The sequence below is a fragment of the Quercus suber genome, unplaced genomic scaffold (genome assembly GCF_002906115.3).
Source record: "Quercus suber isolate HL8 unplaced genomic scaffold, Cork oak 2.0 scaffold_142, whole genome shotgun sequence".
In the NCBI taxonomy this organism is placed as follows: domain Eukaryota; kingdom Viridiplantae; phylum Streptophyta; class Magnoliopsida; order Fagales; family Fagaceae; genus Quercus; species Quercus suber.
The window spans coordinates 33,593-56,148 of NW_027069603.1; the positions used below are offsets into that span (position 1 = coordinate 33,593).

At 35.2% G+C, this 22,556-nt stretch overlaps 2 protein-coding genes across 4 annotated transcripts; one reads left to right on the forward strand and one right to left on the reverse strand.

Moving 5' to 3' along the window:
• The first annotated feature begins 6,362 nt into the window (after positions 1–6,362).
• LOC112028034 (phosphatidylserine decarboxylase proenzyme 1, mitochondrial) lies at positions 6,363–15,670 on the forward strand. The gene is made up of 12 exons (XM_024060678.2): positions 6,363–6,738; positions 7,337–7,425; positions 8,308–8,361; positions 8,504–8,569; positions 9,551–9,611; positions 10,445–10,554; positions 10,662–10,915; positions 12,543–12,649; positions 13,624–13,691; positions 14,086–14,163; positions 15,044–15,166; positions 15,385–15,670. The coding sequence occupies exons 1-12, from the start codon at positions 6,579–6,581 to the stop codon at positions 15,544–15,546; spliced, it is 1,332 nt and encodes a 443-aa protein (XP_023916446.2). The 5' UTR covers positions 6,363–6,578; the 3' UTR covers positions 15,547–15,670.
• A 5,068-nt stretch (positions 15,671–20,738) lies between these two features.
• Positions 20,739–21,785, reverse strand: LOC112028068 (uncharacterized). Of its 3 annotated transcripts, none has more exons than XM_024060731.2 (3): positions 21,538–21,785; positions 21,247–21,405; positions 20,739–20,962 (listed from the first exon to the last, which is right to left on the reverse strand). In XM_024060731.2, exons 1-2 carry the CDS (start codon positions 21,541–21,543, stop codon positions 21,253–21,255), a joined length of 159 nt encoding a protein of 52 aa, XP_023916499.1. In that variant the 5' UTR covers positions 21,544–21,785; the 3' UTR covers positions 20,739–20,962; positions 21,247–21,252. The 3 variants fall into 3 exon arrangements, with proteins under 3 accessions (XP_023916499.1, XP_023916498.1, XP_023916497.1); XM_024060730.2 differs by having other exon boundaries at positions 21,253–21,405; positions 21,538–21,782; XM_024060729.2 differs by having other exon boundaries at positions 21,257–21,405; positions 21,538–21,778.
• Positions 21,786–22,556: the final 771 nt, after the last annotated feature.

Consider the following 22,556-nt stretch of genomic DNA (forward strand, 5'->3'; position numbering starts at 1 on the left):
GAATAGCCCAAATCTGGTCCCTACAGGAACGTAAGTAATCTTGTTTGGAAAATAAAAGAATGGAATGAAATTAAATAATTTTGATTGGATGTTTGAGAGTAACATAGAGGGAATGAAATAGAATATAAGTAATCTTGTTTGAGAATAATATAGAGGGAATTGAATGAGTTATTTTATGATAATATTACTATTAAACCCTTATTTTAAAATAAATAGTTAAATTTATAAGGGTGTTTTAAGAGTTTTAGTAAAAAAATTATTAAATCTAATTACATTTCTTTCTATTTCTCCCAATTTTGAGGAATAAAAATTTGAGATTTTAATGGAATAAAGAGGAATGAGTGTTTTCTCCTACTCATTTTATTCCCTCTCACTTACACTGTGTTTGGTAAAACAAAAGGGGAGGGAAGGGAAGATAAAGGGGAGATGAGAGGGAAGAGAAAGGATAAATTTTTTCATTTCCCTTGTTTGGTTTGTAAGGGAAAAATGAAGGGAATCACACCTTATTGGTGGGTCCCACAATAAGTACTCTTTCTTATCTCTCATTTTCCTCCCAATTTGGGACAAAAGCATATGATGGGCCACAAATGAATATGTTTCTTTTGTTTTCTTTTCCTTCACACCAATCCCTCCTAAACAAACAAATGAATTTATTTCATTTCCTTCCATTTCTCTTCTTTTCTTCCCAAATCCTTCCTATTCAAAAAAAAAGGTTAAACACCCAAATAAGGAAATAGGTTTTTCATTCCCTCAATTAAAACTCCTAAACAAGTAAATTGAATAATATTATAAAATTATTCTTTTCATTCTCTTCCATTTCATTCTATTCCCTCCTCCCAAACGAGAGCGAAAGGGAATTGTATCGTTTCTCCTTATGTAAGCCGTTTACCTTTCTTCATTTTTTTTTTTTTTATAATTTTTTTTTATGAAAGCCCTAAGGGCACTATTTTAAGAACTATTTTAGGTACATTTTATAGAAAAATGATAAAGCAATTAATTTTGTTAACAATTTTTTATATTTTCCATAAAAGTGGTGTCAAAACTTTTCATTATAGTTTATTAATAATTGCCCTAAAGGCACCCTTTAACATAACCCTTTTTTTATAAGTAAGATAATATTATTAAGAAAGAAAGGGAGGCATATGCCCCAAAAAAGGCCGGGATAACAAAGGGGGAACCAATCAATCAATTTCCTTACAAAAGACCCACAAAGGGATGGAAGAGATGGGTTGGAGTCCCTAATTTGGAGAAATACATGCCCAACGAGCTAAGTGATGAACAAGCTCATTATATGAAATAAAAAAAGGAAAATTTTGCAATAAAAAAGTAAGGAAAAAGGTTGTGGATGTTTGAGATAATGGAAGAGATTTCCCATGGAAGATCAGAAGATGAGCAAATTATAGAATCAATAATAACCTTGGCATCACCTTCAAAAATCACAAACTTGAAACCAAGATTTATTGCTGTGGACATAGCAAGGAGAGCGGCTTTGGCTTTGCCCCAAATAAGGGATTGAGAAGGTTCCTTTACTGTAAGCCATTTACCTATTTTAAATTTTAATGTAATCTAAACATGGGGCAATATTTGATTCCAAACACTATGTGAATTAGAATGCGAAGATTTAAGCTTAACAAGTTTGTGTGTGTTGGGGGTGTTTTTTCGTTGCCCATATGATGTTAGGGGAGTCAAGCTGAAACTCAACTTTAGGCTTGGAACATGGCCCAAAGGCTATCAGTGAAGTGTGAAAGGCCCATTTTGCTTAAAGTCTAGGTTGCATCCAACAAAGATTACAATAAGGCTCCCAAAATACCTCCTGCAAAGAAAAACTAGCACAAATGATAGCCCACCACAACAAGTGCTTAAATAATAGTCTAGCGGTAAGTAAGAGAAACGTCTAACGATAGATGTTTGAAAAATCAATAAATGTATTTGCATAGTAAAAAATATGCATTTCCTCCTTAGTTGGTTAATATAAAAGTGAGTCCATTATAACAAGTACACAAGAGGAAAAATGGTCTAGTAGTGAAAATGACAGACCTCTAGTAGTAGATGCTGACAGATTAATAAGTGTGTTCACATGGTGAAAATCATATGTTTTTCTTATTATTATTAAGTCAACATAAGGGAAAACTTCCATAGTATCCAAAACATTATGACTTTCATCATAATAACAATAAGTAAGGATTAAAGGCTTTATAATTACAAATAAAAGAAGAAAAAATAAGATGGAATGAAGGGAGAAAGAGAGATTCCAGCTTAGAACGGCATATATTGAACTAAGATTTTTGGAATATCTATATGTGGGGCATGAATGGTGTAGTGTAGGCTATTTTTAAGTGAGTGGGTATTTAAGCTTGTGGTAGTGTGATGGAGTTAATGTTGAGGCTAAGGCTTTAATGGGTAAAGGCTAGTTTCTAAATTAAGGGACTAACTTATGGGCAGAAAATAGCATGATAGGTGAGGAATTTTATGATAAGATTTTGTTGTCTTCCATAAGTTGATGGTAGTTCCCCTTTATAGTGAAGCTCAAGAGATTGATTAGCAAAAGTCCAAAAACGTAGGACTGATCAAGGGCAGGACAACAGACTTAATTATCCTAGGATTTGGCCTAAAATGGGAGATTTTCTTTTGGGGCTGTTTTGCTTCTTTGGGTAATGTCATACATGGGTAAAAATCAGCGTAATCTTGTATTAAATGCTAAGAATTCTAAGATTGTGTTCAACCAATGGGATTAAGGCAGTATTAAAGAGGAATCCTAGTGCTGCAATTGAGATTTGGACTCTAGGAAGTAGGATTCAACACCCTAAGCTAGGTGTCAAAATTTAAGTCCACTTCAGAAGGTTTCGCTGGAAATCCCTTTATGCCCTCTAAATTCATGGGCTTGGTTTATGAATCAATTACATACATTTTTAGTAATAAAATAAACTATTTGGTTGAGGATTTCATGAGTTTGGAGGTCTTGGTTATGGCTTCCTTAAGTTATGACCAAAATTTGGGAAAGAAGGGTATTTATTGCCCATTAGCCTTTAGGTGTTAGCCTCTGGTACCGTTTACATCAGAGTTGGTAGTGAGACAGGTGGCTAGCTCCTAATTTGGTTTAGGAGCTTTGTTGCTTCTTGAGATGACCTCCAGTGGAAGGCAGAACTAAATGAAGTTCTTCAGTGGGGTTAGTTTGCACATGTGGGCTGTTTTGGTTGAGATTTCATGTTGGGCTTGGCTATGAGGGTTGAGTATTTTGGTGGGCTTCTGACTTAGTGGTTTTCTTCATTTTGGCCTATCCTTTTGCTTTCTCATTGTGAGCCCTACAAAATAGACAAAGCTACCATATATTGTCATGAATTTTTATTCCATATGGGCTTTAGTTGTTAGTAGAAATAAAATGAATTTATAAGCTTTAATAAGTATTTATGATACGTTTTGGGTATTAATTTCCATAGGTTTTAAATAACAATTTGTATAGTTTCTCATAATTTTTTCTACGGATTACTTTGTAAATGATATTTTCTTTGGGACTTTTTAAATAATGATTTCCAATTTTTTCTTGAGAATAATATTTACCATGGGTTTTAAATAGAGGCAATATCCATGGGTTTTAAATAAATATGGTAACAACCACTATAATGGAATAATGTGATATTCTCACAAGTTTTTCTATAGATAATCATAATAAGCATGTAGGATGAATAATTACCATGAGTTTTGGAAATAAATATTATGAATGTTGTGATGTAAAATAGATAGTGAACATGAGTTTATAATATAATATGAAATAAATAAATGTTAGGGGTCTAAGATAAATAATTATAACTTTTCACGGGCTTTTATAAGATGATTGCCATGGGTTTTGAGAATAGATAATTCATAAATTTCATGAGCTTGTAATATTATAGTAATAGGTTTAAGATTCTAAAGTATTGTTCATTATTGGACTTTTAAGTGAAATAATTATGATATAGTATTTTTCCAAGTATTAATAGCCTTGGGCTTTTGATAAAACAATGCCAAGTAGTTAGCTTGGGCTTTTAATAGTGCCAACGTAAGTTAGGCTTTTGATATTGCCAATGAGAATTGAGTTTTGATATTACTAATAAGAATTGGGCTTTAAATATTGCTAGCGAGAACTGGGTTTTGATATTGCCAAGGAGAATAGGATTTTGATGTTGCCAATAAATATTGGGATTTAAAAATTGTCGGCGAGAACTGGGTTTTGATATTGCCAATGAGAATTGGGCTTTAGATAAATAAATTGCCATGGGTTTAAACCATGGGATTTGATTATGGATTTAAATTTCATTGATAAAATTGACATGGATTTAAATCATGGGCTTTGATCATGGATTTGAATTCCATTGATAAAATTGTTTTGCCATGGACTTGAATCATGGACTTTTCAAATATTGTCAAGTATAAGTATTCTCGGGCTTTAAATAAAATAGGGTGTGTGTATTGGGCTCATAGGGCCGGTTTTGGGATTAGCTAAATAATTATAATAAAATTGGATAAAATATAAGTTTTTTGCGCTTTTTGTGATTGTTTATAACATGACCAAATTTAGATAATGAGATATGAAATATTTGTGGTTAACAAAATAATAGAGAAAAAATTATTTGGGAAAACCCAATAACTTATTATCGGTATTTGAAAATAAATAGGTGGTACTTAAATAAAATTTGGTGTAAAAAAAAGATACCCTAACAGTGTGTGAAATTCAAGTTGACACGAATTGACCAATTTAATAAATAGAGCTGTGGAGACCATTTTTGCCGAAGAACCAATAGCTTGCTTGTAATCCTTAACTCAGAGTTCCACCTTAGAAGGCTTTGTCCGCTTTGGGGAGCCAAGCCTTCACGGTTTTGTCACAAAGGGGTGAGATTGTCCCACATCACCTAAGTAACACTCCCACTCATGCTTTATATGCCCTTGGAGCTTGCATGAGTGTACCACTACAACACATGAGGTGGGACTCTGAGCTAAAGATTACAAGCAAGCTATTGGTCTTTCGGCAAGAATGGTCTCCACATTAAAAGGGCCGTGTTGTAGTGGTATACTCATGCAAGCTCCAAGGGCATATAAAGCATGAGTGGGAGGGTTACTTAGGCGATGTGGGACAATCCCACCCCTTTGTGACAAAACCGTGAGGGCTTGGCTCCCCAAAGCGGACAAAGCCTTCTAAGGTGGGACTCTGAGCTAAGGATTATAAGCAAGCTATTGGTCATTCGGCAAAAATGGTCTCCACAAGAGCAATTCAAATTTGAAACTCATTTAAATCCGTTTGTTTAAGTGAATGTCAATTTTACTAATTTTGCCTTCAAAATTTATGGTTGTAATTATATTTTAATTGTTGGTGATTTTGTTTAGAAATAGTTGTATACTTTGTATGGAATATTATGTTTTAAATATTCCATAAAATATGAGAATTGCTAACATATTTTTCGTGTCAAGTAAATGTGTAACAAAATTTTTTAATGGTTTATAAGAAAGTTTTTTTTTTAATTATTATAAACCTACAAAGTAACACAGCTAATGAAATAACTAGCAAAAAAACACATAAACGAAAAACAAAAGGAAGTGTTAGTTTTTGTGTTTTACTACCATCTACCTCCTACCCTTTCTCATTTTATCCTCAAATTGAGGGGATTGGTTTTTAGCGGCCCGATGAGAAAATACCTACGCCCTATCAAAGTCTCTCACATTTTCCTACATAGTTTCACCAAGCCTCCTCCTTCTCCATCTTCTCTCAAATCATCTCAAACTTCGGTGGTGTTTTGGCAACAATAGTCACCTAAGCAAGATTTTTTTGTTTGTTTGTTTGTTTGTTACTGCAGATAAAATTTCCTCACTAAAGAGTTATTTTAAAGACATGCTCTCAAATAGTGGTGAATCCTAATAGAGGCCGCAACACCCCACCCCCCAAACACCCAAATGTTTTGAAATTTTTTAATTATATATGTTTTATATATATATATATATATATTTGGATAAAATATGTTAATATATTTATACTTACAATTTTTTTTAAAATATATATTTTGGTATAAATTTTTTTTAATTTAAAAAATGATTTTCTTTTTGAGAAAGAAAACTGGAAACTTTTATATATCCTAATAGTAAGAGTTCAGCAAAAAAAAAAAAATATATATATATATATTATAGAGAGAGAGAGAGAGAGAGAGAGAGAGAGATAGTAAGAAGCCCAATTTCAATAAATAAGAAAAAAAAATAACAACAACTAAGGCTTATTTGGTAAGAGACTTCTAATAATAACGATATTAATTTTATGAAAATACATGTAAAAAAATTATATAAAAATATATATATGATATTATTTAAACATTAAAAACGGTTGATAAAATAACAGTAACTAACATCCCTACCTATAGGTCATTTTAAATTTAGGACCAAAAGTGTGCCGCAAGTAAAACCTTACCACCACCACCACTACTAACAGATATGTCCGCCGTTTAATTTGCCCCCGATACAAAAAATATAAAACACACACGACGCAGGCTACAAAACCCTAACCAGCCAGAGTGCTATCCCTGCAAACAGAGTGAGCGTTATTGATTAATTCAACAAATATGAAATTCAGGGTTTCGTATAGGCTCCCAATTTTTCTTTACCGCACACGCCATGGATACCTCCACAACCAGCGTCGCTGCTTCACTTCGTTCTTCAAAAAGCTCCAAACAACCACTCGAGCCCGAACTTCATTCAATGGCGGAACTGGCCCTTCTCGAGGTCAGCCTGTCCTGCCTATTTACTTGAAACTTCCGAAACTTTCTGTACATGTTATTTGTTTGGTTGCTTAGAAAATCCAAGAATTAAAAAATCTACTGAAATAGAAACTTTGTAGTTTTACTTTACATTATCTGCTGTTAATTTTCTACAGCAGTGTTTGTTCAAAGCCAAAAGCTACTTGTATTGAAATTTTTGTTGAGAAAATAATGATAGGCTTTGCTACCAAAAGCAGTAAATGTTTTGCAAATTCAAAATGCTGATAGATGCCTTAGGAAGCAAACCATTAGTTCTGAAAGATTATTAGCAAATGTTTATGATTGCTGTTAAATTTGAGTGGAAGAAGTTCAGAAAATTTGTGAAATCCTCAAAAACTTAAGAAGAGGTCAGTTGTTGTTGTTGTTGTTGTGTTTTTTTTTTTTTTTTTTTTAAATTCAGGTAATAATTTGCATGAACAAGATAGAAAAGTGTTAAAGAAGAAAATTAAATACAGAGCTTTTTATTATAATTAATTAATTAAGTGATCATGATGATTGGTTAATTAGTTTATTGTCTATTCTAATTAGAAGTGTGTGAAGCTCATCACTGAGGGTGTATGCAGGTGATTCTTTTTTGGTGCCTGGTGCAACCGCCGCTACTTTACTTATGCTTGGGGTTCTCCATGCCCGTAGGCTTTATGATGACAAGAAGGTATACATTGGTTATAGATGTGTCGTTGCAACTTCCTAACTCGTAACTTGTAGTTTCATGTAAGGAGGGGTGAATGACATCTATTTGCTTTTATAGCTGTAGTTATGTGCTCCTCATGGATGGGCCAATTAGAATTATGTACGACACCAAAATAATTACATTTCAGGCAGGCACCACTCCTGACTAGTTTTGTTCATAACTGGAACAAATTATTATTTGAAAGCTCCAAAAATTAGAGCGCAAAGTTGGGAAGCTATTATCCTCTAAGTTTTAGTTCCTCTTTGATAATGTCAGTATAAGTGCTCATTGGTTCAGAGCCACCTAAGAAATATAGAAGAACTTTTGCCATATGGAGAGTTGTAATTTTCCAAAAGGGTATTCTTGTAGTGTTGATTTTAATGGGGCCATAAGCAATGAATATTTTAGGGTTAGGTGTACTTCTAAAAGTTTTAGAATGGGGTACTAATTTTGATTTGGAAATGTGGTGAATGTACGCATTTTTATCTATCTTAGAAGCAAATAGACTACACAGTAACATTAGGTTTCATTCTATCCTGATTAGTCACCAAAAGGACAAAAAATAAATGTTTTGGAATCTTAGAAAAATTAATTAATTATCTTAATTTAATGTTTATTTATTCTCTCGCTCTGTAGGAACCAAATTCCAAATAGAATAAAAGTAAAATGTTAAGAAGTTATGTTTGAGAGACAGAGAAGCACAAACACTTGCCAATGACTAGATAACTGCATGGAGTGTGTGTGTGTGTGTGTGTGTGTTTGCGCGCGCGCACGTGTGTGCGCATTTTGTATTATATTTGCCCTACTATCAATTTTTTTGGTTGTCATTCATTTGTTTAATCTACTTTCCCCCCTTGGTGATAGGTTGAAGAGGCACGAGAAAAAGGAATTGAATTTGAGTTCCAACCTGATGTAAAAGTAATATCTCTATAATCTTGCCCATGTATTCTTGTTTTGTGATTCTTTTGCATATTTTGTAGCCAATGTGTTTCAGCTACACAGATGTTGTACTCTTCATGTCTAACTTTGATATTTTTTTCTTTTTACTTGCCAACATTAGGCGTCATTTTTGAGATTGCTACCACTGCGCTCTATCTCTAGATGTTGGGGTTTCTTGACAGGCGTGGTGAGTAATTTCCTATTTTGTAAGCTGAAAAACTTAGTTATGATGCTCCTGTACCGTTTCAAGTTAAAGTTATTCCCTGAATTTTTAACTTTCTCTTCCATATTGGATATTCTTTTTCTCTTTTAATGCATGTTGTGGAGAAAATCATTGGAGTACTGTCTTCAAACTAATTATACTTCATGGTGTTTGATAATTCACAAATATGTTTCAAGGATTTGTCTATGATAACTTTAGGGAAATTATTTAGGATGTGTTACATTCAAGTATGGTTTCTTCTGTAAAATGCTCTCGCCTATTGAGGGAAATTTTGATAATTATATTTGGAGACGGATCTACATATACTATTTGATCAGAAGGAACACCACTATAGCCTTAATACTTTTAAGATGCCATTTCCTGCAATTCATTAGTTTTGAGAATCAAGGATCTTCTGTTTGAAGCTATTGGTTATCTTTGATTCTTGGAATACTTATGCATCAGATACTTGGCTTTGTCATTCTTTGAAGTTTGTTTTTGGTAAATTCTTTTGACTATCTGGCAGCAGAATTAAACTGTAATATGACAAAATCAGAGTATTTCATTTGTTAGATTAAAGAAGGGTCTTCTGTTCAATTTGTTCACAATTCAGAACATGGTGTACTTTTTTTCAATAAAACTTTTATTACCTATATAAAAGAAAAAGATTTCTACCCTTCACCCATGATAGCTATCTGATATCCACTAGTTTTTCCTGCTAAAGTGGTTGGCAATAAATTCTTATTCCTATTTATGGTTAAATCACTGTTTTCATGTAGCTATTTCTGACGATTTTACAATTCTTGCTTTCCCTTGCTTGACATGTAGTGTACTTTACATGTTTAAGAAACATCTGTCTTTTTATTTAGTAATTTTTTGCTCATGTTTCTCCAATAATTATGTTATATTTCTATGATATTATGTTATTTTGATATGAATTTACTTAGTGGAAGTAAATGTTCTTAGGAACTTCCTGTCTGGCTGCGTCCTTATGCATATAGAGCATGGGCTCGGGCATTCCATTCAAGTATGATTGTTTTACTTTTCTTTGTTATTGCTATTAGTTATACTGCTTTATTGTTACTCTACTTAAGGTTTATGACACTCTACTACCTCCAAGTTCAATTAGAATTTTGATGAAGTCATTGAAGTTTAGATTTGAGTAATAAAGCTCGAAGTTTCGTTAGTTTTTTAATGTCATCCAGTCTCCTGGCTTTTAATTGAGTATGTAAAATTCCTTTCTTTTTTGGTTCTATCAACTCCCCTGTTCTTTCCATCAAACATCTTCATCACCAATTGTTTATATCTTCTTAGAAGTAAAGAAAAAAAAAAACAGACATTATGATTTTAACCCAAAAGCATGAAGTACTGTCATACTTCACATAAGGGATAAATATTTGGGAAAGTCTTTAGGTTTGATAATGTGCAGGGTTCCTTTTTTTGTGGAAATTAGAGAATAATCCCAAATAAAACCAAGACCAAACATCAAATTCCATCCAATTCAACTAGAGCTTCTTAGAGCCTACTAAGGTGTTTGGGGTGGAGGAATATGGAGGGAGATTTGATAGGAAGATGGTCGAAATGTACTATTTTTAGCATATTCCGGCCATCTTCACAACTTCTTTCCCTCCATCTCCTGCATCCAAGCATAGGGTAAATTACTTGGAGCACTAGGGAACCTTTGAGAGCTTAATTGTTCCAATTGAAACTTTAAAGGCTTGTTGAAATATAAGTGTAACTTGAAGTTACTGAAGTGTAGTGTACATGTAGCCCTTCTTATTTTGATACAATTAGTAGAATGTATTCATTAATGGCTATACTCAAAAAGACATAAGAATTATGATCTGGTTTGCTTTACAGATTTAGAAGAAGCAGCCCTGCCTCTGGATGAATATGCTTCTTTACGGCACTTCTTTGTTCGCTCATTGAAAGAAGGTTCCAGGCCTATTGACCGTGACCCACGATGTCTGGTAACTGGTAACCAGCTTCTTGGACATCCTTTATGTCCAATATGTTTTACTCTAAATCATTGCTAAATGTTACTTAACCTGTATGATTGTGTTTCATGCGAATATAGGTTAGTCCCGTGGACGGTACCATTTTAAGATTTGGAGAGTTGAAAGGAGCAGGGGCTATGATTGAGCAAGTCAAAGGGTTTTCCTATTCTGTTTCTTCTCTTCTTGGTGCAAGCTCTTGTCTTCCCATGATAGCCCAAGGGGATATGCAAGAAGAAGTTAGTGAACAGGAAAGTACTGTGAAAGAGAAGAGTAAGAAGTCATGGTGGAGCGTTTCATTGGCTTCTCCTAAAGTTTGGGATCCTGTATCAGCACGGTAATTAGATATTCATGTCTAATAAATTTTTTTCCTCAATCTTTAACATGATGCAGATAAGGATATTCATGATCACGTATAAGTATGCTTATCACTTATAGGCACAAACTGATTTATCTTTCAGAATTTATTTTCCTAGATTGGCATCTGAATATGTCACTTATTCTGCATCTATTATGTTGCAAATGTGTGTAATAGAGCGTTCTTTTGTAACTCCCCAATATAAATTACCATAGTATCTCAAGGAAATTTGTTGTAGTTTTGGACTTGTTCATGTCATTGGAAATACAAAATATGACAAAGATTCAATGAAAATATTAGCACAACCTAGGCTCTCTTTGATTGAGAGAATCAAACATAAGAATAGAACTTTGGTGCATTTGCTTGTCACAGGAATGTGTGTGTTTCACCAACATATATTTTCTTGGTTGAACTTCTTTTCCTTTAATTCTTATCTTTTTTTGTCATTTTCTTTTGTTAATGATGACAATACATCATGAGTAAATTGAGGGCTGAGACAATTCCTAGAAAACTTATGATAGAATGCAAATTTCTTTTTTACTTTCCCTTTGCTTTCCCCATGAACACCTTTTCCACAAGGCCTTCTTGAAAACTAAATTAATTCTTAAGGATTTCATAGGGAATAATGGGCATTGGTTTCATGTAAAAGGTAGAATGTACTTTGAATGTTTTGGATCTTAAATGGCTTTTGAGGTCCATATTGTTGAAGGGGATTTAATAATTAATTTAAACAACAAGCAGTTTAGAGTGATGTTCGTTTTTTAAGTTCTCAATCACAATTTGTTTTGGTTCTGTAATGATTAAAGGGCGCATCTGACCATGTGAATGAAGAATTGATTTCATCAATATCCCTTCATGTTTTTTTTCAAAGTGCAGATGTTGGCAACAAAGTCAAGCTGGATTGTCAAATCTTCATATTCTTACAATTAAAATTTTTGCATGTTTTTTAGTATTACAAAATATGCATATTATGTAACATGGAATATGAGATCAACCTTATCTACTTGGGATTAAGGGTTTATTAAGTCTAGTAAAGATACGTGAGTCAATCTTTTGAAAGGAAACATTTATAATGTTCCTTTAGGATTTAGAGCATCTTATGCACTTCGTTTCACTTGCTTGTTGGAAGGTACTCTGGCCACTTCCACCAAATGTTCATGTAGATTTCATGGTATAGGAATATGATATTTTTTGATTCATTTAGAAATCTCACAACTTCAGTTAACTATGGATTAAGTCCACATTCTGACCTTTGCAATGAAAATGTCATTCTTTATAAAATTCTTTAATTGTCATACATGACCAATTCAATGAGAGCAAAATATGGTTTAATGAAATTATCAATTCCTTCCCCAATTTAAGAAATTTACATTTAGCTTCAAACGTGATCTAACACATAACTTTTCCTTGCATGTGTTACATACCTGCATATTTGTACAGCAGTCTGTGTCTCTTTGTTATCAAGTTTACTTGGTTTGTCATTTAGTCTTCACTTTGGATAAGTGACTTACATTGGACTTTATGCCCACCTGCAACTATGATTTTTTGCTTCCACAAAGTGAAACGATATGCAAGCTAATTTATACATTGAAAACTGTCATTGCAGTCCAATGAAAGGCCTCTTTTACTGTGTAATTTACTTGAAGCCTGGAGACTATCATCGCATACACTCTCCAGCTGATTGGAGCATCCTTGTCCGCCGGCATTTTTCAGGTAAACCTTTTATTGGAGGAACTTATACATTTGTAATGCATAGGCCAATATTTTTTCTGTGGTTAGTCCAATGAGCTCTAACTCCACTGACACACCCCCCCCCCCCCCCCCCTCCTCTCAATTCTAGGTGGAGGGTGAGGTCAAATGTTCAAGATCCATTGGGTGCGTGTGTAACTTACCAATCTCTCCACCACCACCCCCTCCGGTAGCGGGCGGTGGTTGGCTCTCTGAATGTTGTGTTATGTGCCTCTCTTCTGTTGACTAATATGCTCTATACAACACAGAGAATTATTTTATTATAGTGAAATCTACGAAAATGGTATTAAAAGTTAAAACAAAAAGTCAAAAAAGAATACAATAATATGAAGGACAAAGATGGAAAAAAAACTCAGGTGGTGTGTTCATCTTGTGGAAATCTTTTCTTTTCTAGAGATAAAATCAAAATTAAATTTGAGTTGGTCAGTCCTAGAATCTAAAGGCCTGTTTGGTTGGAGGGGGAAGGAGGGAGAGTAGGGAGGAGTAGAGCAGAGTTGGCTAAAAATAAGCTAATTTTCTGTTAAATTTACTCTACTCTACTCTACTCCCCCTCCTTCTCCATCAATCCAAACGGACCATAAGAGTTAGTAGCTCATGTCTTTTCTTGAATTCCCTTGTTATGAGTGTCTTGATCCCCTTCCATCCACAGTGCTCCCTGCTGACAAAAGATCTTTCAGCTAATGATTATGTGCATATGCTTTGGAAAATTGACTGCTTGTGTAAGCAGCTATGTGCATATCTTGTCATAGAGACAACATTAGCTAACAGTCGGAACATTAAGAGTAATTAAATATTAAAATGTAGATGTCAACATTTCCCTATTCATTTATATTTCACATAATCTTTTTACTTTCAATCAGTTCTATTCTGTCAATATTTGATTAATCTGATTTTCTTTTTTGCTTGTTATCTGTAAAATAAGTTGATTTACTTTGCAGGTCGCTTATTTCCTGTGAATGAACGTGCTGCAAGAACAATCAAAAACCTTTATGTTGAGAATGAAAGGGTAATTCTGATTTTCATTTTATATTAACATGTTGGACATTTCCCAATGTTCAGTAATGCCAAAACTCTCTTCTTGCAATATCTATGTAGATAATATGTGCTTTCAAACTGCCCCTTTTTCCTCATTTGGAATAATCATGTGGTTCATCAACTGCTGATATGATTCAGCAGCTGCAACTTGTTTTGTGTAATTGGATATCTCTACAGTATTTGCTGACTTCCTGCCAAGATTCTTTTTGTATCTGTCATTGCCATCAACCATCTGCCTCCAAATATATATTAATGTCCTGAACTTATCAAAATTTTAATTTGTTGTGTTTGGCTCAACAATTGTTTTCTTATCTTTGTGAATAAGTTTGGGTTTCATGGATTCTCTGTAATTCTCTTGTCACCAGGTTGTACTTGAAGGTCTATGGCAAGAAGGGTTTATGGCGATGGCTGCAGTTGGCGCTACAAATATTGGGTCAATTGAGGTTGGCTTTTTGCAGATGATGAGTTCATACAATCTCTCTCTCTCTCTCTCTTCTCTCTCTCTCTAGTCATAGAAATTAATAAATAAACCTNGTTTGTTTGGAGTCTAGTCTTCAACCCACACTAGGAAGATAACATGTGTCCTTGTCATGTGCAATGCACATGACTCAAAGTGATGTGCATTGCACATGACAGGGACACATTTCATTTTCCTAGGTGTTGTCATGTGCAATGCACATGACTCAAAGTGATGTGCATTGCACATGACAGGGACACATTTCATTTTTGTGGGTTGAAGCCTAAGGCACCAAACATGCTTGGAGCCAAACTTTGTTCTTTTAATAAAGCTCCCTTTTGTGTACACATTGGAAGGCCCTTTTTACACTTGTGGGTTAACAATTAGAAAGAAGAAACCATTGGAAATTTAATCTCACCAAGCCAATGGCTGGCAGTGCATGGTGTTTTATCTCATAAAAGTGCTAAATTATGGAAATCCTTTAAGGAAAATGAGATAGGATAGTTACTTATCAAAAAAAAGAAAATGAGATAGGATAGTTGATGACAGCCACTTTCTGCCTAGGTGTAAAGCTAAGATTACCAGATGATCCCATTTTTGTTAAACAAACATCGTGATTTGTTTAGAATAGAAGTAACCATGCTACATTGACAGTTGGAATTGAAGTATGTAATTTGATAGATTCCCTCTGTTTTGGCCAGTGGGCTTTAGATCGAATGGCACATACTTCCTTCCATGATAATGGGATGAAGCATGAGGTCATGGGTTCTACAGTCTTCTACACCCACTAGGTGTGTGTGTAACTTTTAAGAAACAAAACAAAAATTAAAAAAATCCTCACTTTGGTGTAAACTTGTACATGCCAGCTTTCCATTGAACCGGAACTTAAGACAAATCAGCCAAGAAAGAAGTTACTGCCTTCAGAACCTCCTGAAGAACGGCTTTATGAACCTGAAGGTGTTGGTATGATGCTGAAGAAAGGGGATGAGGTTAGAGATGCAATAATTATTTCTTATTTTTTAATGCTTGATAGCTTCTCCTTTAATAAGGACCAAAAATTGGCTGGGTAACAAAACTCATGGAGGTCGCTAATTTGAATCTCCTCTACCAAAATTTATTAATAATATTTAAAGACGAAACAAATTATTAAGTCTTCAGTCATCTTGTCATTTTTTATTTACTGTTTTTTATGCTCTAATCCTTTCAGGTAGCCGCTTTCAACATGGGATCAACAGTGGTACTAGTCTTCCAAGCCCCCATATCAAAATCAGTTGAACTTGGGAATTCCTCTTCAAAGTTCAAGTTTAGCATCAAACGTGGAGATAGAATCCGAGTTGGGGAAGCACTGGGGAGGTGGCATGATTTGTAGCAACAATTATGGTGCACTACATTTATGAGCCCGCTACGGAAAGCTAATAGAAATAGAATTATATATTTATGATTTTTGTTATAAAAATTATATCATTTATGATCAAGCAGATATCTAACTTGTCTATTGTGTGTATGCGTGAAGTTAAGCGGTTTAGTAGTTAACTAAATTATTCAAAGAAAAAAAAGTATGCCTTGGTGAAAATTTCTAAATTCGACCTCCCCAATTGTAGGTCACCTTAGCTGGAGGTGCAGTATCATAAATTTATAACCCTAATTAACCTAATTATAAAACACGGTGTTGGGACAAGCAGAGCAGAACTGATGCAGGCATCAATTATTGTTCCAATCTTGTGGATCAAGGATGTCCTCGTAAAGTAGATTTCAATGATCAAAATCTAGAATTAATGGTCTTAACCCTTAAAGTCAGATGTGTGCATTGTAGCGATGCAAGAACTATAGTTCCACGCAGCATGTTACAGTACTACCACTGGATGATCTAGTCTTGATCTACTGCAAACTGGAAGCTGCATATCTGGATCTGTAACGATGGTTGGGAAAGATAGAATAGTTAACTGGTTTACAATGATGATTGGAAAGGTCATGATAGTCCACCAGTTTCATTGGCAAAAACTCTACCGTTTGCTTCCCTTATTAGTCTATGCTTCCTAACTTCAGTCAATATCATCCCTCCAACTTCCAAGACGTTAGCGACTTCTGTTATAAGTTTGAAATGCTCTCTAACAGCTCCTCCACCTTTGCCTCTACTGGCAGTTGATTCTCAGTTTCTCACAATATATTACCACCTATCTATAAAGATCATCCTCAGATGAATATTTGTCTGAAGCAAGGAAATGATGTTGCTAAACAGTTGTAACTTATTTGATATTTCCTACTTCCATGAGAACAGGTGTAACTTAATCATCAAACGGAGAAAAAAAGAAAAAAAAAGAAAAAAGAAAAGAAGAAGAAGAAAAGGATAGTGTGTATCTTACAAAACGAAGGAACACATTTTATTATCAAGAGGCCGAACTAGTTACATAATGTTAGCATTATTTCATTGTGCCACCCATCCATTGTATCCTTACCTGAACAGAAATTGCACTCTCTACTCTTCTAACCATATATAAAATAAATAAATAAATAAAACAAAATAAAAAACTCAAAAATCAGCAATGATTCACATGCAAGCATTAGAGCATTCTCATTGGGGATTGCAAATGGAAAATGTAGAGAAAATTTAGTATCAAGGCACAAAAAGAGCCCAGCAGCCAGACTTGTAAAATCTGAGAATTGCAAATTTTTTTGCAATTGTGCTACAGTGCCATCCTAAATGTAGGATGACATTGTAACACAATTATAAAAATGATAATATATTTTAATTCCAAAAGATCACTGTAGCACTATACTGTCTCACACTCTGACTCCCACTCCTTTTGATTTCACTTCCTCTTCTCTGATTCTCTCTCTCCTTTTAGTCCTCACTCACTCCTCTTAGAGCTCTCTCACTCTTTCTCACGGTGCTGAGTTTTTTCTGGTGTGGCTAGGTTTTTTCTTCTCTCTCTCACAATGTGGTTGGTTGAGATCGACATGGGTGTGCTTGGTTCGACGTGAGTAGTAGGTGTGCTTGGTTCGACGTGTGGTTTGATGAGTGTGTTTGCTTGGTCCAGCATGGGTGTGCTTAGTTCGAACTCCACCGATCTGCTGTGTTTCGGTGGTTGATGGCTGCAGTGGCAATGGGTTTGATGAGTGTGGGTGTGGGGTTGGGTTTGTGATTGATGTGGTGGTAGTGGTAGGGGGTTATGGTGGTGGTGGGTGTTGATGATGGTGGAGGTGGGGGTTACCGTGGTTGTGGTGAAAGGGTGGGTAGTGGGTGATTGATGATGGTGGAGATGGGGGTTGTTGTGGTAGTGGTTTGCTGATGCAGATTCGTGCTGGTGGTAGTACCGGTGGTGGGCAGAGGGCAGTGGGAATGGTGATGGCTTGGTGGTGCTAGGTTTGTTTGTTTATTTTTTAATGGGTTTTTGGTTGGTTTGTGGCTGGATATTTGCTGGGTTTGTGGCGGGTTTGGTGTCATGGTGGTTGCTGTGTGGTGGTAAATAGGTTGCTGTGTGGAGGTGGTGAAAAAAAAAAAAAAAAAAAAAAAAGAAAGAAGAAGAAGAAGAAGAAAAGGATAGTGTGTATCTTACAAAACGAAGGAACACATTTTATTATCAAGAGGCCGAACTAGTTACATAATGTTAGCATTATTTTATTATGCCACTCATCCATTGTATCCTTACCTGAATAGAAATTGCACTCTCTACTCTTCTAACCATATATAAAATAAATAAATAAATAAATAATAAAAAATAAAAACTCAAAAATCAGCAATGATTCACTTGCACGCATTAGAGCATTCCCATTGGGGATTGTAAATGGAAAATGTAGAGAAAATTTAGTATCAAGGCACAAAAAGAGCCCAGCAGCCAGACTTGTAAAATCTGAGAATTGCAAATTTTTTTGCAATTGTGCTACAGTGCCATCCTAAATGTAGGATGACACTGTAACACAATTGTAAAAATTATAATATATTTTAATTCCAAAAGATTACTGTAACACTGTACCGTCTCACACTCTGTCTCCCACTTCCTTTGATTTCACTTCCTCTTCTCTGATTCTCTCTCTCCTTTCAGTCCTCACTTACTCCTTCTCTTAGAGCTCTCTCTCTCTTTCTCACGATGCTAAGTTTTTTCTAGTGTAGCTAGGTTTATTTCTCTCTCTCACAATGTGGTTGGTTGAGATCGGCATGGGTGTGCTTGGTTCAACGTGGGTAGTAGGTGTGCTTGGTCCGACGTGTGGTTTGATGAGTGTGTTTGCTTGGTCCAGCGTGGGTGTGCTTAGTTCGAACTCCACTGATCTGCTGTGCTTCGGTGGTGGATGGATGCAGCGGCAATGGGTTTGATAAGTGTGGGTGTGTGTGTGGGGTTAGGTTTGTGATTGATGTGGTGGTAGTGGTGGGGGGTTGCGGTGGTGGTGGGTGTTGATGATGGTGGAGGTAGGGCTTACCGTGGTTGCGGTGAAAGGGTGGGTGGTGGGTGATTGATGATGGTGGAGGTGGGGGTTGCTGTGGTAGTGGTTTGCTGATGCAGATTTGTGCTGGTGGTAGTAGCGGTGGTGGGCAAAGGGTAGTGGGCATGGTGGTGCTGGGTTTGTTTGTTTATTTTTTAATGGGTTTTTGGTTGGTTTGTGGCTGGATATTTGCTGGGTTTGTGGCGGGTTTGGTGTCATGGTGGTTGCTGTGTGTTGGTGAATAGGTTGCTGTGTGGAGGTGGTGTGGTCGAGAGGGTGGTTGCTATGTAGATGGGTGGTTGAGAGAGTGAAAGAGAGACAGAAATTAGAAAGGAGTAAGAGATAATTTTATATTATTTTATTGTATAATATATATTATTTTGATGTGTTGTATGATAAAATAAAAGTTGAGATGTTGGGTGTGTTGTAAAATAGTATGGTCTAAATGATAAAGTTGTTTTTTGGGATGGTAAAATAATAAAGGATGACATTTTCGAATGTAGATGCTCTTACAGAGTTGTGATCGTACTTGCAAGTTGCAAGCTATAGAGAATTTGGCATAAGCATTACAGAATTTTTGGACATAGTAGTTCTACATGATTCCAACATTTTGACATTTCTGCTGCCAATCTTGAGTAGTAACAAAAATAGTACCATTTTTAGGACTGATTTAAAGCCTGATTTGATTGATGTTTAATAAGAATTTCTGGCCCCGAAGTTTTGGCTGAGGGTGAAATTGCCCCCACATTCATGCATAGGTGCTCAGAAACTTACATGACAGCCTAGGTACCTTCCTCTTTTCCTCTTTCATTTTTAACTTCTTCAAGGTTGAACACTTTCTAAAACCATGTACGACCCATCAAACAGTCTCGATAAACCTCCTGTAATTCCAACATCCCATTCCACTGAAATCAGGTCATCTTTGAGCTTGTTTGACAGTGAATCTTTAATCCTTACTCGATACTCTTTTTCCACTCACCAACTTCAGACATACCTCCAAACTCCACCCCACCCCACCCCTGGCCACCTAACTAAATTCCAAGGGCTCCCCAACCCTTATTCTAGTGCTGACTTTTGAAAAATCTGGTAACTAATTTGGCATCAGCACCATGGCAAGTTGCACAAGCTTTAGAATAAGTTGACAGATCAAATAGGTGACTTACACTATGCAATAGTGAAGATCACTGATTCTCTATATGCTTAATTTATGTTCTTAGAAATAAAAGAACCCGGCACAAACCATAGTAGCCCTAAATTTCATTAGGCTATGAATTGCATACTACATCAAATGTGCCAGATCAATGTACCTAAACCTTACGAATACATTTCTCCATAAAGCCATTTTCATCACCATGGCCCTTGATATTTAAAGTGTTTCACAAAACCATTCAAGTGACAGATCTACTCAATTTGTATGATAGCATGCAGAAAAGCATCACCATGAACAGTTATTAGCACTAATTACCCCCCAAAAAAAAGGAACAAGACGACAAAATCAACTAATTTGATCCATCTTCCTGCATAAAAACATGAGGGCCACTCAAGTAAGTTTAATAAGCATCTTCTGTGTGTTCTTCTTGAGAGCCTTTAGTTCATCATCAAGACAATGAATTGGAATGACAAAACCCTTTAAAGGTCCTTTACAAAACCCACAAAACCCCTAACAAAAAGTTCCTCATGCTTATTTGATCCGCTATTTTTAACTCACACACAATATGCAATTTGTTAACACAACAGAATTCACAAGATACCTCAAAAATGCCACTTTAGGCATAAAAAATAAGAGTGCACACAACTGAAGATAAATCTAGCTTCTAATGATTGCCAGCAGATCCAATTTAAGTTTCAATCTAGCTAAAACAGATATAAGTATAAACGTATGATTCTACTTGTTTAATGAGAACGGCAATATTATTGTAACTCAAAAATGCCAAGACATAAAAATGGACAAAATCTATCCCAGTAAAGAAATGTAAGTACAAAGTCAAACTCCAAATCAGCTCACAATGAAATCCAGGCAACAAGGAATATTGAATTGAAATGCATGCATATCATTTTCTAAACAACCCATATAACAGAAATGGAGTTTCATTGCATTTACATTTATACTTTGCAGATCTGTTAAATCCTTACAGCTCACAATGAAATCCAGGCAACAAGGAATATTGAATTGAAATGCATGCATATCATTTTCTAAACAACCCATATAACAGAAATGGAGTTTCATTGCATTTACATTTATACTTTGCAGATCTGTTAAATCCTTTCTTTCTTTTTTTCTCTTTCGCCTTCTTCACTAACAACCCGCAAATCGAATCCAAAAGCTCTCAATTCTCATTCTCTCTCTCTATATCAAAACTTTGTTCCTGAAATAGCAACACCAAAGATCCTTTAATTAAATTATTCCAATTCAGTACCCCAGATAAAAAGTACCTAAGCTAACATTAAGATTTTGCATTAGGCACAGTGAAGTGGAATTTTTTTTTTTTTTTAAACCCAAATTTAAATTTCTGTTCACTTCAAAACCATAATTCGGTAACATTCAATTCAAGTGTTTGAAATTTGGATTTTCAAATTGTACCAATTTCAATAACATGAAAATTATTGTCACGGTTAAAAATAAAATTAAAAAGCAGTAAAAAAGGCACACCTATACCTACGTCTGTTTGGAGTAAGAAGAAGAGGAAGGGACACGTTTGGTACGGAACATCATGTATCCAACGGGTAATACCACTCCGATCATCATGATGGCAGCTCCGATTATGTATCTCAGTGGGCTCGGCGGTTCCACCTCTATTACAGTCCCGAACTGCACACGATCATAACCCCACCAACCCCGTAAAAATCAAAATTAATCCATGTAAGTAAAATACACAAAAGAAGAAGATTAGAATAGAGATCTGGGTTAGGTAGATCGTCTTAAAGAGAAAGATAAACTTACAGGCATTTTAAGATTGTAGCTCCTCAGGCGCGCGCGTGTGTTTTGTATATTGATTTGGAAGTTAAAAATATATGCGATTGAGGGATTTGGAGGAGTTGTTTGCTATAATTCTTTCTTCTACCCAAGATTGACTAACTAGAAAGGAAAGAAAAGACGATGGTTTTGGTAGGAGAGAGAGGATCTGGGACCTGGGCCTGGGTTTTCTCTCCGGTGAAATTGGTCCAGTGAGGCTTCTTCAGCACTCACTTTTAGCCACGTAGCTGATTCTGTAGCGCTTGAAGTGTGTTAGTACTGTTAGTAGTTTAGTACTCTTGAGAAAACCAGACAGTGATTAGCCCAACTTAAATTTGAGCCCAACTGGGGGCTCGGCTCGGGCCAATTGTCGCCCAACCCCATAAATTTTTTTTTTTTATATATTTATTTATAATTTTTAAGGCAGGTTTTGTCCAATTATTTTTGATATTTTTTACTTACAACAAGTCGAGGAGAGAGATTCCAACCTAAATTGATAATCTTTTTTTTTTTTGAGAGAATTTCAACCTATGACATTCACTCTGGATTATAGCTCTTCTTATCAGACTAAGACATTAATTAGTTTTTGGTGTAAGTGAAGATTGAACTACAGATCTTTTATTCAATTATCAGAGACTTTACTATTTGAGCTAACTGGAACCCACAAATTGATAATCCCATTAGACATTTAGACTCTACTGCTTGGCCAAACTTACTTCCTTTGCTTTTACCTTGGTTTTGTTTATTGACTTAAAATAAATGATTGAGAGAATTTGAATTTTAGTTTTAGTCTGAATAAGAATTGACTAATACGAATATCACTAAATTTTAGAACTTTGGACCTTTCATATTGGTTATTTTTTGGTTAGGTAAATAGAAAGAGAGAGGAGGTGAGGTTTGAATTCGAAAAATGGGCACCATAGAGAGTGTCAATACCATTGAACTAATAGCTCGAAGCCCTTTCATCAAGGATGTAGCCAAGATTTTGAGTTAAAGATGCTAAAGTA

Bases quoted from the DNA above. Each gene is read 5' to 3' on its own strand.
- LOC112028034 (XM_024060678.2), top strand. From the start codon at position 6,579: ATGAAATTCAGGGTTTCGTATAGGCTCCCAATTTTTCTTTACCGCACA. The intron at 7,426-8,307 runs GTATACATTGGT...CCTTGGTGATAG, and splicing joins GGCTTTATGATGACAAGAAG to GTTGAAGAGGCACGAGAAAA. The intron at 8,362-8,503 runs GTAATATCTCTA...TGCCAACATTAG, and splicing joins AGTTCCAACCTGATGTAAAA to GCGTCATTTTTGAGATTGCT.